This window comes from Actinia tenebrosa, unplaced genomic scaffold, assembly GCF_029948245.1.
Source record: "Actinia tenebrosa isolate PJP-AT-01 unplaced genomic scaffold, QUT_ActTen_1.0 PGA_scaffold8__29_contigs__length_14323225, whole genome shotgun sequence".
Taxonomy (NCBI): domain Eukaryota; kingdom Metazoa; phylum Cnidaria; class Anthozoa; order Actiniaria; family Actiniidae; genus Actinia; species Actinia tenebrosa.
The window spans coordinates 1,681,103-1,698,939 of record NW_028292585.1 but is presented as its reverse complement, the minus strand read 5'-3'; the positions used below and the strand labels follow the sequence as shown (position 1 = coordinate 1,698,939).

The following is a 17,837-nucleotide window of genomic DNA, read 5'->3' as shown; positions in this document are numbered from 1 at the left end:
TCGGAAAACCAAATAAAGTCCATTTATCTTTAATACTCTCTAATAATATCCCATTTATAAAGCTTTAAGATAAATGGTGAAATTAAGTTAAAAAACACCAACTTCATGGGCGATACTCCATGTAGCCATATATACTTAAGCGAGGAACGCCTGGTGAAAATCATGACTTTTATACCAACCTAAATGTTGGATTTTTGAGACTTTTTGGCTGGTGTAAAATTCATGATATTTGCCAGGCGTTCCTGGCCTTGCTATATAAGGGCATGCTCGCAAAGCACCTAAATTCTTCCCAAAACACAGACTCTTATTCAGGGTGAATATCGGCACACCAAATAAAGTCCATTTATCTTTAATAATCTCTAATAATAACCCATTTATAAAGCTTTAAGATAAATGGTGAAATTAAGTTAAAAAACACCAACTTCATGGGCGATATTCCATGTAACCATATATACTGAAGCGAGGAACGCCTGGTGAAAATCATGACTTTTACACCAACCTAAATGATGGATTTTTGAGACTTTTTGGCTGGTGTAAAATTCATGATATTTGCCAGGCGTTCCTGGCCTTGCTATATAAGGGCATGCTCGCAAAGCACCTAAATTCTTCCCAAAACACGGACTCTTATTCAGGGTGAATATCAGCACACCAAATAAAGTCCATTTATCTTTAATAATCTCTAATAATAACCCATTTATAAAGCTTTAAGATAAATGGTGAAATTAAGTTAAAAAACACCAACTTCATGGGCGATATTCCATGTAACCATATATACTGAAGCGAGGAACGCCTGGTGAAAATCATGACTTTTACACCAACCTAAATGATGGATTTTTGAGACTTTTTGGCTGGTGTAAAATTCATGATATATGCCAGGCGTTCCTGGACTCACTATATAAGGGCATGCTCGCAAAGTACCTAAATTCTGCTCAGTTGAATGGGAACAACAGCAAATAAATAAAGTATAATAAACTTTATTGGTCGATTCAATCTGTTGCTTTTTTGTTCCCTCTTTTATATGATTTACATCTTTTTTCTGAAGTCCCTCATGAAATACACTACAGTTGGTGTCTTTTTATGAAATAGTTTGTATTTTTATTTGTTTTTTGATACCCAAGTCATGAATGTGTTTTATCAGATTAGAGCTCTCCCGAAGATCACCCGAAGGCCCCCTCGAGACGAATGAGGAAATTGAATTCCCTCTGACCCTTTAAATAAACCAGTCAGCAGCGATGCAGAAACAATCCTGTGATTTATTTGACTTCATATTACATAATTACATCAGAACATGCAAAACTAGTGAATAAATCAACATCCCTTATCGAGCGATTCCCGAGTGGTGTTGTTTAGTAATCGATAAGCATTCGTTAAACGAATGCGATGAACATTAACAGAATTGTGAAAACTTCATTAAATGTTGTAAAAATCTATATTTTCAAAAAGACTTAATCATATATTTTTATCTACACCAATGGTTTTTATTTGAATAATATAAATACATCAAGTTCATTGACAAATGAGCGTGAAAATATTTTTAGGTGAAAGACAGCAAATCTAAAAGCTAAGCCAGAAACTTTTAAGCCAGCGTTATTGACATGCGCAACAGACTATTTCGCGTGGTAAGCAATTTTTCTGCATGGGAATTTTTTTTAGAGAAAATGAAAATACAAATATACAAAACGAAGCAAAGTAATTTCTATAATAACAGCCATTAACAAATATCTTTGGAATTTAAGAACGTTTATAAGCGATAATTGATTTTTTAATCATAATCTCATCGATGAGTTGTGCCATTTCTACGAGAATGAGATGAATGAAAAGCTTGTTTTTATTTAGATAAATACAGAAAAATTCGCCCGATGAACAGTTATCGATTAGGCGGTGAGCTTGCAATATCTATCGGGAGATAGGGCGTGGCACTAGGGAGGGAGGGGGGCAGAGCACAGCCTAGTTACCTCAAATCAACCCGATTGAATATGGGCCATCTAATTGCCTAAGCATTCTCCCCTTCGACCTAGTTTTCCATTTAATTTTTACGAAGTGAGCTAGAGCTATATGTAGTTAAACTGAACAGATTTCAAAGTCCAGTCTGCCATTTAACAAGTGCCTTGTGCAATGAGATTACAAGTTTCTCAGTAAGCCCATCAAAGGGGGAATGCTATACACCGTGATTAATAATTGTCTTCCCAAACTTCAAAAATTTCAAATTTTTGCAAAAACACTGATCCACAGTGTTGCTAAGTAACCAGCAAAAGCGTAACAACCGATGCTTAGCAACCATATAAGAAAGCTATGATAGCTTCGTTGCTAGGTGACCGCTGGTTACCATGGAATGCCAAATCTAGATTCATTTTTTTTGTTTTAAAAAGAATATCTTGTTTTCACTTGTCTTGAAGGCCTTTTGGAGGAGATAATTTCTTCAATTCCTGTCGTAGCTGTGCGGTGTGTTGTCTGAGAGAGTGTAAGTGGTGTACAGCGGCTCGTCCGCCGGTATTGCGCTGAGTCAGGGCTTCAACCTCTCGGATCCAAGTCTCACATTGCTCTAAAATTTCGTCCTTCTTTAAATAGAAATGACACTCGATTACCTGAAGGAAAATAAAAATGTTTTATTAACTGCCAGAGCAAAAAACTGGAATATATATAGTAATTTTATCGCTACGTTTTCTACACATCTCTTTAAAACAGTTTACGCACGCACAGTAAGTCCACCGGGGAGCTGGGTATAGGGAACGAGGTAAGGCGGTAGTTCACCCTATCATTTGGTCGAGCATGCGCAGTAAGATTGACAAGACTCTGTAGTCGACAGTGCCATCATCTAGTGTTTTATACAAGGGAAAATTTCCCCTGGTTTTAGATCATTCGACACACACAGGTATCCCAAACCAACATAGTATTATCCTTTTTTTAAGAAATGTTGAAAGAACTGAGCAAATATATGCCCGGCCATGTCGTATATATTACATTGATTGACAGATATGACCGACAGACACCTACCTCTTTGAAGCACTTTGTAGGCTTCCTTAGCGGCTCCAGCATGGCCCACTTCACAGTGGCCTGGCGAATATTAGCATTGTATTCCTGTGAGTTCTGTTTTCCGGCGGGCGTCCCTCGGGACCGTTCGTAGCCCGGTTCATTGAAATAAGGTTCAGCAACCAGTATAAGAGATTGAGTAGAAACCAACACTTGTAGAAAACTAGATGTCTGAGGATTCCATTTCTCCTCAGGCCGACCGTGCCACGTGTTCAGGATACTGAGACAGACCTTGGATACAAAGATAATGGAATTTAGAATCTCTTGGATTTGATTTTCATGTTGATGGAATGGAATAGGATGATAAAAGTATGGAAGAGGGATGGGATGGAAGAACAATATTATCTGGTAGGAGGGAGGGAGCAATGATACTATGGAGAGGAGGAAAGGAAAGTTGAAGAGATGGGATGGAAAGTGAAGGAATGGGCGAACAATATTATCTGGTAGGTAAGAGGGAAGGAGTGCAGATACTATGGAGGGGAGAAAATCCATAGCTCCATGTAATATCCTCTATTTATACTTTGGAAGAATAGAAAAGAGAGTGAAGGACCCTTGACTCATATACAGGAAACAACAGAACTATACCTTGCCATCATTGTACAAATTAGGGTTGAATCTGATCGTATGATGTCCAGTTGTTTCAAAGTTGATCTGCATCGGAGCGTTGGGGTAGTTCGGAGGGAAGTACACATCGAACTCAAAGCAGCCGTTAGCATAAGGTGTCTCTGCAGGACCAGTGATCAAAACCTAGCAAGTAGAGTGGCATAGTTAGCATAGGGTATGTGTTTCACAGCTAACGTTGAAACAGGGTGACACACATTTAAGACAACAAAGTTGATTCAAGTGAGCTTCTGTAGGAATAGAGGTTTTGCACCATCACAGCTTGGGCTGCCTGTGGTTAGATGACAAAACAATAAAATCCCTTTGCTCTTGGGAATTGAATTCTTTCTCATGTAAAACGATCGTATTGTTTCTGCCATCGTGATAGTGCAAAACATCTATATAGTATAATCAAAGTCAACATTTGGTTAGGCCAACTGTTGGCATAAGGTATGAACTGACATCCATCGTTGCCACAGGGTATAGGCAACACTCAAAAATAACTACGTTAACTCAGTTCATACCTTCATAATATCCAAACGTGTCTCGTCACATCTCACGAACACACTGGAACTACTGGACAGCGGTAAAGACGTAGACAGTGACGTAATCTCTTGGGCCAAACGCCGCGCACGCGCAGGAGTCCCAACCTCGCCGTTTGAAGTGGCTGATCGTAGAGTTGACGCAAAGTGGTAGCTAAGAGTGAACTCCACTCTGTCTTGGTCTTCTTCGCTCACTATTTCGTACATGTCTGTAAAGAATGTTAATAAGAACGTAAGAAAACCTCAATAGCAATGAAAGGATATTTGAGACGCATTCTGTGGGAATATTACTAATGTCGTGCCGTGCTATGCCGTTACCATCCCCGAAAAATTCTGTGCCGTGAGATTTTCACAGTCATTCGAAAACTGCTCTATGCAAAGCTACTGTTCTGAAGCAATCATAGAGCAGGAAATCCTGCCACATGAACCAATCATAGAGCGGGAAAATCCTAGAGCAGGAAATCTTTTCACCTGAGCCAATCAAAGAGCGAGAAATCTTTTTATGTAAACCAATCAATGATCAGGAAATCTTTTCACCTGAGCCAAACATAAAGCAGGAAATCTTGTTAGTTGACAGCGCTTTAACACATACGTCCAAAGGTCTTATTTTTACTCGTACGAAAATCCTTCCCGCCCCACTCGACGAAGAACATGTATAATACAAAACGTGCAAGAAAGGTGAAAAGGATCTATTGACACGTAAAAGTTAGATATCATTTATTGAGAGCCCTAGAGAGATACAAACGTGGAGCGCAAAGAATCTTACCAAACTGCAAGGGTTTCATGACTGCCAGATACTTCTCTTCATTACTGAGTGACTGTGCTCCAACAACTCCATTTTTGTCATCACCATCTTGTTGATCTTCAGTCTCAGAATCGTGTAGGTGAATAAGGACATCTTGTACCAGGTTGGCTGTTGCCTGGATATCTGGTATGAGTAGCGCTAATCCCTCAGCGTCGGCTTCCTGGCTGTCTTGGTCTTGTTCTTCCTGGTCTTCCTGGTTGGTGCTGGTACCTACTGTCTTCTTTTTGCTGTCACGTTTGGTTCTCCTGATGGCCTTTGATGTAGTTCTGCACGACAAACAAACTCAGGATCAAAATATTTTTTAAACTTTTTTTTCAAAAGTCGTCATACCGATGGGTTTGAACGCCATCTTGTATTCTTTGAGGCACTGCCATTCTAGATTCTAGATCCAATTAATAATGTAACTTTTTTTCATTTTTCTCTATAATCCTTAAATTTCTTCAGAACATTCTGTGCTAGTATTTTGTGGGTGGATTTTTGGCGTGACTTTTTACCACTCCATCTGACGCACCTTAATGTCTTCGAATAAGTGTCCACACACTGTTTCATCTTGTCAATCAAGGCAGCCAGGCTTGTTGTATCACTGGAACCATTAGTATCCGCAGGAGCCAGAAGATGAACCAGACATGGACATGTGGCGAGGGCTCGCATCACTTCTAACACTGCCTGGTACAATGGCACGTGGCGCGCCATGTCTAGAACTACAGGGCAAAAACATAGACGATTAAAACTGGTAGCTATAGCAACAGATTTGTTCATATTCCTCACCATGACAACACGTCATTTTAATGGACCCCATGTTGTGACGTCAAAGCAGCTCAATTTGGAGGACAAAACAAAAGAATTTCAATCTCATGAGAATTGGAAACCTATTATGTCTTCCAAATTGAGCTCTATTTAAGCTCTATTAAAATGTCAGGTAGAGTGCATATTATATTTATAAATTTCAGTTGCTATGACGACAATATACATCTGCCAATATGTTACCATAGCAACAGGGAAGGAGGTTCTTGATTACCTGAGTCGTTCCTGAGGTAAGAGGATAAAGTTGGCACAAGACATGATCGGGACAGGAGTTCTGCCATGGCTGGGGGTATCTTGTCACATTGGGTACTGTAGTCTGATGTGTGGTCGGGCTTGGATAACTCGTCTAGATTCTGTACACCAGATGGATGAATATATCCACCAAGGACCTACAGGAAACACTCACTCATTATTGGTTGAAATATGACTTCACGAATAACATTGCATTGTGATGCTAACGGTGATGATGGTGACAATGATTATGGTGAAGATGATACTGTTGTCGCTGATGATACTGTGGTCGCTGGCGATGATGACAATGATGTTGCTGGTGATGATGCTCGTGATGGTGATGACTGGGATGATGATTTTGATATTGCCCTGTGATGCTAATGGTGGTGATGATGGTGATGATGGTGATGATGGCGACGATAATTATGACAACAATGGTGGTGATGATGATAATCGAGTGATGATGATGATGACAATGATATTAATGATGGTGGTGATAGTGATGATGAATATGACGACAATGGTCGTGGTGATGAAAATAAGGTGATAATGATGATGGCAATGACAATAATGATGTTGGTGATGGTGATGATGATAATGAGGACAATGGTGGTGATGACGACAATGGTGATGGTGACGACAATAGTGATGGTCATGGTGATGCTAATTATGATAACAATCATTATTAAAGTCGTTTCTTGTTGGATTTTCAATATGACGATGCCGATAATTATGATGCTGAATGATGACAGTAGTGATAATAATGATGGTAATAATTACCTGTAGCATACATGTAGTATGTGCCTCCTCTGCTTGTTGTTTCTTCATAGCATTCTCAATGTCCCAGTCCGAGGCCGTAGATCCTGTACCAAACCCAGTCCCCTTGGCCCAGTACTGTTTCTCACTATTGCTGCCTTGGTCTGACCCTCGCAACAAACTGTCAAGAGTAACAACATACGTGAGTATTATTACTGTGACTTAGTATATGGAAATGGTATAGATAACGATAATGATGGGTGATGATGATGGATGGTGATGATGGATGATGATGATGGGTTATGATGATGATGATTGATGATGATGATATATATATATATCTAGATATATGTATATTATCTTTTTTATTATATATGATGTGTTATAATATAGCTTGTATGTTCACATGTTTTTGAAGGGGTTTACGTGTGTTTCTTGTCACGGGCCTTTTTGAAGGCAGGTGAGTATATTGTATATTTTATCTTAGATTTATACTTATTTTAGCATTTATATTTAACTTTTATATCATATTGTAATTTGTATTTGTCAATGCTTCTGAAAAGCCCTGTAAAGGGATGAATTAATAAAGTATGTATGTACGCATGATGATAATGGATGATGTTGATGATGGATGATGGAGATGATACACGATGATGATACATGATGATACATAATGATACATGGTGATGATGATGATACATGATGGACGATGGCGATGATGATACATGATGATGATGATGGATGATGGGGATGATACACGATAAACGATGGTGATGATGATGATGGAGATGATAATGACGAAGCATGATGATGATGAGTTGGCTCGCTAACAACGTCAGCAACATTAACCATGATAATCAGCTTAATGCTACTTACAATAAAAATAACAATGATGATGATAATGATAATGAGTATAAGATAATAACAGAACCACAAAAAGCTAAACAAGTAGTTGAATCGTGTATACATACTTTCCAGTCAGTGCTGCAACAGTCTGCAAAGCCAGACGGTCCGTAGGGCTGATGTCTCGAGGTTCGTGGTGACTAAGCACACCAAGGCACATCAACACAAGCTGGACTGCGCCTTGCTCCAGGGCTACTTGTCGCAGCGAGACGCCAGCATCGTTGGACAGTAAGGTAGAGTGGAACAGAAGACGCAGGATTTGGAAGGGTAGGGTGGGTAAGGAGCCTGCTACCTGCGATGATAACACGTGACCTGCAGGACAGATGAAAAGATAACGGTAAAGATAATTTTTTCTTTTCTTTTTTCTTTTTTTGCAAAATATTGTGAAACAATCAGTTCTCTCCCAAGCAAGTTTCTTAATAAGCCTTCTTTTGTGGCCTTGTGTGGAAGAACACGAAGGGCAGCGTGTCTGTCATTGTAGGCTGGTCATAAGATTCGGCTCTGACGTAATGTTTTCTCATTTCAGACCACGTGTCATTCCCTAGAGTATAATTTATTCGTTTAAGGTTTGCGCTTGATTGCTATGAGAAGACACATGAATATGGATACAGCTCAAACAAAGAATATTATGCTCAAGGGAATGACACGGTCTGAAATGGGCAAACATTACCCCAAGCCAAAAGGTCTATTGATACCAACCAATAGAATACTCTCTGGTTGATGGAACATGAGATTTATGACATTGGTAAAGGTAGATGATTCAATAAAAATCGTATCATTTATGAAAATTACGAGCACTACACTTACCTCCATTGCCATCATCCTCAGCACCAAGCAACAACCTCAATAGACACTGCGCTTTAGGTCTGTCCCGCAACAAGACATTAGCGTATCCAGGAAGAGAAATAAACAGGCCAAATGCTGCTAAAGAATGACCCGGTATCCTGCTCAGCACTGAAGGAGACAACGAAAAAAGCGGTAGAGGGAATGCAAGGGGTAGAGCAAGCTGATCAGAATCACTCGAAGCTGCTTCCTGCATTGGTTGGTTCATCACCACGGAGCATGACAGCCTAGATGACAGGATAGCCAAGCCATTGAACGAAGCAAACTTGTGCAATGCGGTAGGCAAAGGTAGTGTATTCAGCAGAATATCTTCCTTCACGTGCGAGGAAGGATTTCCACATGTCTTGAGAGACAACTCGATGCAATTTGTACCCGCAGGAAGTCCTCGAGACATAAGCACACTCAATAGACTTGTCAGGCTTGTCTTGCTTGGTATCAGGATATTTCCAAGAACAGCATTATGGCGGCAATTTGCGGACGCTGTACCTGGTTTTAGGAGGCTTGTGTCAAGCTTCTGGCTGGATATCTTGCGCAGAACAGCGCTTCCTTTAGCACGTTTTGACTTGACATTAATCCCAGCCGCGATGCTTAAGCCCTCAAGGATCTCTGCATCTCCAAGCGCTGTAAGGTCGTCATAGTCTCCATACGTGGCAGCTTTGTCGTCGTCTGAGCCACTACCCTCGGTAGATTTCTTAACCGACGAGTTGGGATGAATTATCTCATCTAGTTCTTCGATAGTTGAGGAGAGATTAGCCCTGATTAACAGGATGTTGTACCCAGCACCAAACCTTGGATGCCAATCACTACTATGGCTGAAGTTTTTATCTTGTGGAGCCATGAATGGCTTTAACACAGAGCCATACTGAATACAGACTTTGATTTTCTCATCCTGTAGAAGCGCTTCCAGAACAAGTCGTCGCAAGAAGCCATCAAGACCAACTCCTCTTGTACTACCGGGCATACATTCCCCTGTCGTGGATATAAACTCTAATGGCGTCTCCATCACTTCACACAGGAGCCTCGCGAAGAGATCCTGGTTGTCAGGATGGCTGCTGATACATTGAGTGAAGTACTTGATTGCAGCAGACTCTAGTGCGATTCGATGGCGTGTTCCTAAGGGTGGGGTCTCCCTCTTGGTCCGGGACACAGGACTATAGAGAATGCCGGAACCAAGCAGCAGCATAAGCAGCTTCCAGAAATCCCTTCCACTTGTGCCGCACCACGATTTGACGACAGGTTCTTCAGCACAAACACCCATGAATGACAACACATCAGATAAATAGTCCAGTGACAGAACTATCCCATCATTGGTCTCGCTTCTTTCACTACTACCTCGCGAGGACAAGAGGTTATTACACAGACGAGTGATACTATCATGGAGGACATTCAACAGCCCCGAAGCAAGGACTAGATGTGATGTGACAGGAGACTGACAGGCACGGGCAAGTGTTTCCATGCTGCTACGGTTGATGACAAACACGAGGTATGAAGGTTGGAATTCATTCTGTGTTCTTGCTTGTTCAACAAGTTCCTGGGCGTCTGTCAGGTGTAGTAGGAGCTGGAAGTATGATGGACAGACATGGCAGAGGGAGCAGATGACATAATCGATGGCTTGTTTTAAGGGTTCTTGTCTGGCAACCAGCTGTGACCATTCGTAGAGAGATCTGCATTGGGAGAGGGAGTAGGGATCAATGTACTATATACTACTATGCAATATGGAATGGCTAGCTGTGGTGTGGAATAGCATGGTGTGGTGGGGCTATATATCAGCATACCTGAAAAGTTGTTCCCTATATTCTTCCTGCACGATGGAGGCAAGGTCAGAGTCAGCTGTAGTCCACAGCACAGTGCCAGCTGCCTGTACAAGACCTGTCAGGTTGTTTTGCGCTGCTGGCAACACATGCGAGTACGAAGACATGGACTCAAGCCAGTCTGCGAGAATTCTTAACCTATGAAAAATATAGAAATGTGTGTAAATGACAATCTAGTTACGATCATGTTGCAGAAATAGGCCATTTTACATAGGCTGTAATTTTTCCTATTATGCCTAACATTATGGCTAAGGTAAAGACCTATCGGCAATTTTTTTACAAAACGGCAAGATCTTTAAACTACAGCTTTGCACAAGATACTTTCAAGATCCCAAAGTACTTGCTCCTCCTTGGGGGTATCCAAGGTCATGTTATACTCAGGTCAAGGTTATGCTCTGCCCGGCTGCCCGAGGTCATGATGTGCCTAGGGACTCGATGCTGGGCTGAAGAAGAGTTCCTTGGTGAAGTATTGTATTACCTTTGTTTAGCAAAATCTCCACCAGTTTTCCCCAGTTTGTAGACAAGCTGTACAGCTGAAGGTGAAACTAAGATTGACTGGGATATATGAGCTCGTCCTGGAGTTACAAGAAGCTTTTTCAAAAGGACTTGACCAAGCTCACTGAACTCTAGAGCTAATCTCTGAAGGACTGCTTCCTGGCATCCTGAGAAAAGATCACTGGCAGAGAAAACATAAAACCAGAATGATTCAATATAAGCATAGAGTAGACGATACATGTCAAGGGTGGGTCCAGGGGGGACAGGGGTGGGTCCAGGGGGGATGGGGGTGGGTCCAGGGGGGCCCATTAATATCACAATGGGTTTTGCTAGTAAACATGAAGCATCACTATAAGAAGTGTCATTACCTTTGAGGTGCGCCTAACAACGATATGCAGATGCTAAACACATCACTAAGGAAGCTGGAAGAAGAGAGGCTTGTGATCTCCGCTGATGGCGTGCGGTGCAGACAGTGGTGGAGAAGACAAACCCAGTTTAGACTTAAAACAAATTGAAACTTATTAGTATTGAATACACGATTTTCTAATTCGCACTGTAAAGCTTCACAGACTTTGTACCTTGATTGCAGGCTCATTTACTCAAGGTTATACTCAATTCATTACAGAAGACCAACAAACACCATTGGTAAAGTAAAGAATGCTTAACTATTAACTATATTTTTTCTAGTATTGCATTCCACGCCTCAAGATTCGCAAAGTGTTAAATGGTATTTCTTTGTTTTATAAATAGATCTCATTGTCTCTATTGACATGTGAATATTCCAGACCAAACAAAGTCTGAGCAACAGAGAAAATTGGAAACTGAAATAATAAACGCCCTGTTAACAGTCTTATTTCTCCCTTTGATATTCCTTTGTATTTACCCCGATGGTTCCTGATCTGAACCACCCTTTCTCATACAACCAGTAAGTAATGACAAACATTGGCCACCTACCAATCAGAGTAGTCCCCTTGACTGCCGCGGGTGGGTTGTTCTGGGGGTGGTCCATATAACGAGGTACCCCATATCTTGATCTGAGACAGCCCTAGTGATTCCGAGTCCCTTGGTCGACGGCATCGTACACAGATATGCTACAAAACATAAGAAGCTTAAATAATAAGTATTAGACTGTTTTAGCACTAATTGAGCAAATTTCGTAACTGGGGTCCCTGTGGTTACAGCAGGGTGGTTAGTTTATTGCTTGGACTACCTCTATCTTCACCTTAGCTTACCTGAGCTATCTGAGGTTGATCAAAATGTAGCCTGATCACACTTAGACCACTTGTCATGACTGGTTTGCTTGCTGGCGTCATTACAGCTCCATCTACACTGTAATCTAGTGCGATGTATGATGGACAACCTACCAAACGAAACAGTAAGGTACATCAGTCAAACAGCGATAGTGCATATGTACAGCATGGAGTAGGATAGGAGTGGGTAGGTTTATTGTAAGGTCACTTACTTGTCAGCCCTGCTCTATGTGGGTGTACATGTACAGTATGGAGTAGGATAGGAGTTGGTAGGTTTACTGTAAGGTCACCTACTTGTCAGCCCTGCTCAATGTGGGTGTACATGTATAGTATGGAGTAGGATAGGAGTGGGTAGGTTTACTGTAAGGTCACTTACTTGTCAGCCCTGCTGTATGTGGGTGTACATATACAGCGTGGAGTAGGATAGGAGTGGGTAGGTTTACAGTAAGGTCACTTACTTGTCAGCCCTGCTGTATGTGGGTGAACATGTACAGCGTGGAGTAGGATAGGAGTGGGTAGGTTTATTGTAAGGTCACACCACAGTTCACCAGGGTAGAAGTGGTAGGACCATGCAGCAGATCGGGTACGCCGGTGTGGTATACTGGCCTTCAGCAGAGTGTCAGCTGGGTGAGACGAGGGTCGTGAGCAACTTATGGTACCTAGAAAAAATTATCAAAAAGAGTTATCCATTTACCATTTCTTAACAACACAAGAGTAAGATAATTGATATCCCATCCCATAAGAATATCCCAAATTAAGTCAAACCAGCATTTCATAGGACTTTTCGTTCATTCTGGTAAATAAGATAAAATGCAAACTTTTGTAAAGGGAAGGATACTTCAAGAAGATTAGCCAGTTATGTTCTCTTTGATGATCATGGAAACTATCTATCTTTCTAATCTTTTCTTTGCTTGAGAGTATGGAACTGTATGGAACCTTACATTGCATTCTTTTAAGCGGATGTTCAAATCTTTGAGAAATGACCCTCCAACTACACCGAGATCGTACACAAACCTAAGCTTGTCAAGCCACACTACTAAAACAACCAAAACGAAAATAAAAATTTTTACCAAAAGGTGCATAGTTGACCGTGCCATGATCTTTCTCAGCTTCCCAGACAGCATTCAGAAGAAGTTGGGCTGTGCTGTTATTTGATTTGTGTGCAAGCTTAGTAAGTTGTCTCATGACAGGAATGAGATCTTGGGTGTTGTCATTCAACTGGTTGGAGTAACTTGATACAAGATTCTTGAACAATAGTTCATATCCTCCTGAAAGATAAGAAGTTGAAACCATATGAAAAAATAAGATAAATGTAAACACCAAATGGTGACAATGATGATGGTTGCTGCCTGTTGTTGCTGCTACTGTTCCATCTGTCATTATTGTTTCTGTCACTCCTGTATCTTATTGTTGTTGTTGCTGGTGGCACTGTGTTTCTGTTGCTGCTTCTATTGTCATTGTTACTGTTGCTATGACCAGTGGACTTTACGGGCAGCATATTTTAAGAGGCGTTATTAGCAGCCGTGCAGCTTACAATCATGAGTGACTTGTTAGTAGATTACTATTTTTAGTAGGATGATCATGATCATCTTAAATGTCACAATAAAGATAACACTAATGATAATCTTGTCCAGTTTGATAATCTTATTCAAACTGGTTACAGCTGTGCTCTGAGGTCATACATGGACTGTATAGCTGCACCACTGCTGTACTTGCGGTGGTGATAAGCGATGACAAGTTTTTTTGTTAATGATGCTAACATCTGAGATGATGACAGTGATGACAACAATAATGACTAAAACTACACCAAACAAACGAACGTTCATACCTTGAGTATTAAAGGTCTCCACTTGCTTATTGGAATCAAGCATTCTGAGAAGAAACCACAGGAACGGCTCAGACAGTGACGTCACAGGGACACTCTCACACCCAGACAGATACTTGATCACTGTAGCAACCAAATAATTCTGGTGGGTGAGCTGACTGTAGATTATAGAAACCACCTGAAGTATGCCGTCCTCAACTGAAACTGGATCGCCAGAGACAGACACACTTTGACTGCTGTTAAGTATATTAGCACCTGTCAGTAATACTCCGATGTTATTAGAGCTGCACAAGTTGAGACAATTGAGAAGATTGAGGCAAATATCATCATCTGTGATGATAAGATCTGGAAGCACACTTTTAGGAGCTTTGTTGACTGGGGGGAAGTCCTTCTCCAGTGGAGGTTTGGGATCTTTTTCATCTTGCAGGTCCTTTTTGGCCTCTTCCTTGACGTCTGCGACAATATCTTTTTCATTGATTTTTGGTAATGGCCCTCCATCTGCTGATGGGGTAGAGTCTTCCTCACCTCCAGATGTGTCAGTTCCTGAAGTAGAACTTGATGATGAATCCTCCTCAATCATGTTTATAATAGGCTGTGCTTCTTCACTCGATTGGGAAGCATTCTTCTCAACTGCCTTTGCCATCGCTTGGAGTGTCTTCACCATGCTGTCTGAAGCATCTTCATCGATTTCATCCCCAACTGAGCTTATATCTACCTCGTCTTTTTTACTTGTACCACAGGGAGCTTCTTCTACATTAGCTTTTTCTGTATCTTTCTTAGAACCCCCATCATCTAGCTTCACAGCACCATCTTCTCTATTCTCAGTGTCTAAAGTTTGACTACTCTTCTCTTCAGGTAGTTGCACAAACATGATAATGACACCCAGCAGCTTGGTCAACCATGTGCTGTGCACGATCCATGGACCTTCAGTGGGCTTCCCTTCAATCAGATTAGACGATGTGGTCAAACGAGGTGTCTCGTGGAAGTGGCTTGAAGCTTGAAGGGATATTTCATCCTTCTTTTGAAGATGCTGTAGTGACAGTCGCATTGCGAGGTTCTGGAGTCTGATCACCAGGGAAACATCAAGGTCTTTCGTGTTTGAAGGAGGGTGCTTTAGTAACACCCTTAAGATTGGCTTCATCTGAATGGGTCTTCCACTGTAATTAACACTAGAGTGAGAAAAATTAAATGACATGTTGAACTAAAAATGCTTTTTTGAACATTTGTGGCTGAAGCTGATTGCAGCCAACAAGTTAGCTCTCTGATGCAAGAAGGGGAATTCAAAATTTACCCCAAAATATTTCCTTTTCAGAATCCAAAAATCATACCAATGAGTATTACACACATTCTAGTGTTTGTAGAGAGAATGCAAAATTTTGAAAATAATTTGAAACAAGATGTCATTTCCCAAATGATTTGATATGCAACCACATTGAGACAAATTGGATCAATAAGGAGGCTGTATTCTTATTAGGAATGTTTTTCAAAGGTCCATTTATATTGTTTTATTTTCCTTACTTTCCAGATGCAAGTGAACAAAGCAACTCCAACATCATGTTGTGGAACTTGGCAAACAGTACCCCATCTTCTTGCTTCTCTAGAGCAATAGCCAAAGATGACAAGAACGCTTCGACCTGCTTGATGCCTGTTCCAGATGTTCCTACACCAGTCTCTGCTCCATAATCCTTCGGGGATCCTTCTATTAAGGTCCTCTGTAGCACTCCTAGAAGTTCAGGGTTACTGACAAATACCTCTGGTAAAGAATACTTTCGTACCCCCTCTAGAGTGTGAAGGGATGCATCTTTGCTAGACTTCTCAAGAACAGTTCTCATGGCTTCAAATGCGAGATAAAAAGTCTGCAGGGAGATACTTGGACACGTTGCCAAGAAGGACAACAAGTTGGCCAACGACTTCTTACCCAGGGGAATGAACAGCTGAGTTTTGTTTGGACCAGATGGAAGAAATGCATTGAGGCGAAGCCAAAGCTCCAGGAGTGATGCAAGGTCGACTTTCGGATCATTACACTTGGAGAAAAGCTTATTGAAACAGTTAAAGAACATTCTCACCATTCCAGCTGATGATGTGATGGTCTGTAGGTTCATTACCTTTGTTGAACGGTACCTTGGAAGGCGGCTGTTGGTCATACCTTTCAGAACAGCGTCACCTTGTACAAGCTACAAACAAAAATGGTGTTGAATTATACAGTTTGTGAGCTTCACAGACATATCTGTGAACAAATATTAGCAAACGATAAAATAATGTTAGGAATTCAAAAGAAAAGAGAGGGTAAATGTACAGTGCTTTAATAGCTTTTTTGTAATTTTTTTATTGTTTACAATAAATGTATTTTGGATACAGTGCCTTAATCTGCAATTTGACCAATTGAAATGAAAGAAAAAAATCACACTTTACAATTGGCCTATGACATAATTAATAAGGCATAAAAATATATCTATGTAATTGCCGTTTGGCTTAACCAATCAAAATGCACAAAAAATCTCGTAGTCCAATTGGCTTAACCAATCAAGATGCACAAAATCACTACATACAATAGGCTTCCCTCCTAACCAATCAGAGCAAAAAACACCACATGATCCAATAAGCTTGATTGATTAAAAGGAACAACACATCACAGCATGCAATTTGCTTCTGTCTTAACCAATGGAAATGCACAAAAGTTCACTATATACAAATGGATTTCTCCCTAAAAAAATCAAAAGGCACAGAAACTTATACGATCAGACAACAAGTGCTTGAACTGGGGAGCGACTAAAAATTGTCGAAGACGTCTCAAAACAAACCTGTAATGTCTTCAGATCCCATTCAGCTTCCATAGTGACACCCAGCTCCAGGCGAGCATCTAGGGCAGTTGACATCTTCGACACAGGACTTGTGCTAGAAGTAGTCAGGGTTGAGGCCAGGGGTTTTGGTTGTATGTAGAGGGAAGAGGTTACAGATGTGGGAAGGTGTGTTTGGGGTGGTGGGATGTCATAGATTATTGCACTTGGAGGGAGATTGGCCCAATCTGTAAAGTAATCCATGCCAGATTGCATATTCTCCATGCTTTGCATGGCAAATGTTCCTGGTGGCTGTTGTTGCTGTTTTGGTTCACTTCGATTTACATTAATGCGCAGTTCCACTTCTTGTTTGGTTTCTTCATCAGAAATGATCTGCACTTCGCTCTTATAACCTGAAAAACGGCAGAATAAACAATAAACTAATGCAAAGATATGGATAAAACTCCTTTATTGTATCTTGTGGCATTTCTAGGTCTTTCATTTTCAAAACCTTGTGATACCTTAAACTATACATGGTACATGTACCTAATAGTGCCTCAGACAGTTCATCATGGGTCATGGGTCATGTCATGGTCATGTCATGGGATGTCATTTCCCAGCTTCTTGTGGTATCACACCACTAGGCAATGAACTATTGAGTAGCTGCCATGGGACTTAATATAATGTCACTTCCTAACCCCTTATAGTACCAATAAACAAGTAACTATTGAGTACCTAACAAGATAACTTCATAGGACTTCACTTCCCAGACCCATTATGGTAGCACCACTACACAATGAAAAATTTGGTTACTCTGGAAACTATGGGGCTACTAACTTTTTGGGCCCTTGAGGTACCACTAGACAATGAATGATTGAATGCTTACCATTCATAAGGTCCTGAAGAAGAGTGATAAGAGCATGCCTAGTCCATGAACCACCACGGTTACTGGAACAAAGCCGGAGAATTGACTCCACTTGTGATGAATTTAAAATATCTGTCACAAACACACTGGGTTGACTGATTGACGAAAGCAGAGCAACAACCTGGAATATGTTACAGGAAGTCAATATTTATAGATATTGGTGGGGGGGGATCTTGAGTAGGTTAACTGGGGTGCCTGTGCAACAGCCCGCATCCTGCCCAACAATGTCTTATGAATGGT

At 40.9% G+C, this 17,837-nt stretch overlaps 1 protein-coding gene across 2 annotated transcripts in view; it reads right to left on the bottom strand.

Annotated features, from left to right (window-relative positions):
* Window positions 1-1,233: 1,233 nt before the first annotated feature.
* Window positions 1,234-17,837, bottom strand: part of LOC116294914 (dual E2 ubiquitin-conjugating enzyme/E3 ubiquitin-protein ligase BIRC6) — a 34,889-nt gene continuing 18,285 nt past the window's right edge. For both annotated transcript variants that reach the window (XM_031702603.2, XM_031702604.2), the window contains exons 25-45: window positions 17,559-17,718; window positions 16,697-17,085; window positions 15,414-16,069; window positions 13,899-15,064; window positions 13,141-13,338; window positions 12,529-12,729; window positions 12,053-12,180; window positions 11,775-11,911; window positions 11,189-11,320; window positions 10,804-11,001; window positions 10,290-10,463; window positions 8,479-10,178; window positions 7,740-7,983; window positions 6,793-6,949; window positions 5,996-6,170; window positions 5,489-5,678; window positions 4,939-5,243; window positions 4,155-4,381; window positions 3,616-3,777; window positions 2,995-3,261; window positions 1,234-2,585 (exon numbers count right to left, since the gene is read on the bottom strand). In XM_031702603.2, coding sequence (XP_031558463.2) covers window positions 2,382-2,585; window positions 2,995-3,261; window positions 3,616-3,777; window positions 4,155-4,381; window positions 4,939-5,243; window positions 5,489-5,678; window positions 5,996-6,170; window positions 6,793-6,949; window positions 7,740-7,983; window positions 8,479-10,178; window positions 10,290-10,463; window positions 10,804-11,001; window positions 11,189-11,320; window positions 11,775-11,911; window positions 12,053-12,180; window positions 12,529-12,729; window positions 13,141-13,338; window positions 13,899-15,064; window positions 15,414-16,069; window positions 16,697-17,085; window positions 17,559-17,718 — 7,170 coding nt within the window. In that variant the 3' untranslated portion in view covers window positions 1,234-2,381. The remainder of the gene's footprint in view (window positions 2,586-2,994; window positions 3,262-3,615; window positions 3,778-4,154; window positions 4,382-4,938; window positions 5,244-5,488; window positions 5,679-5,995; window positions 6,171-6,792; window positions 6,950-7,739; window positions 7,984-8,478; window positions 10,179-10,289; window positions 10,464-10,803; window positions 11,002-11,188; window positions 11,321-11,774; window positions 11,912-12,052; window positions 12,181-12,528; window positions 12,730-13,140; window positions 13,339-13,898; window positions 15,065-15,413; window positions 16,070-16,696; window positions 17,086-17,558; window positions 17,719-17,837) is intronic.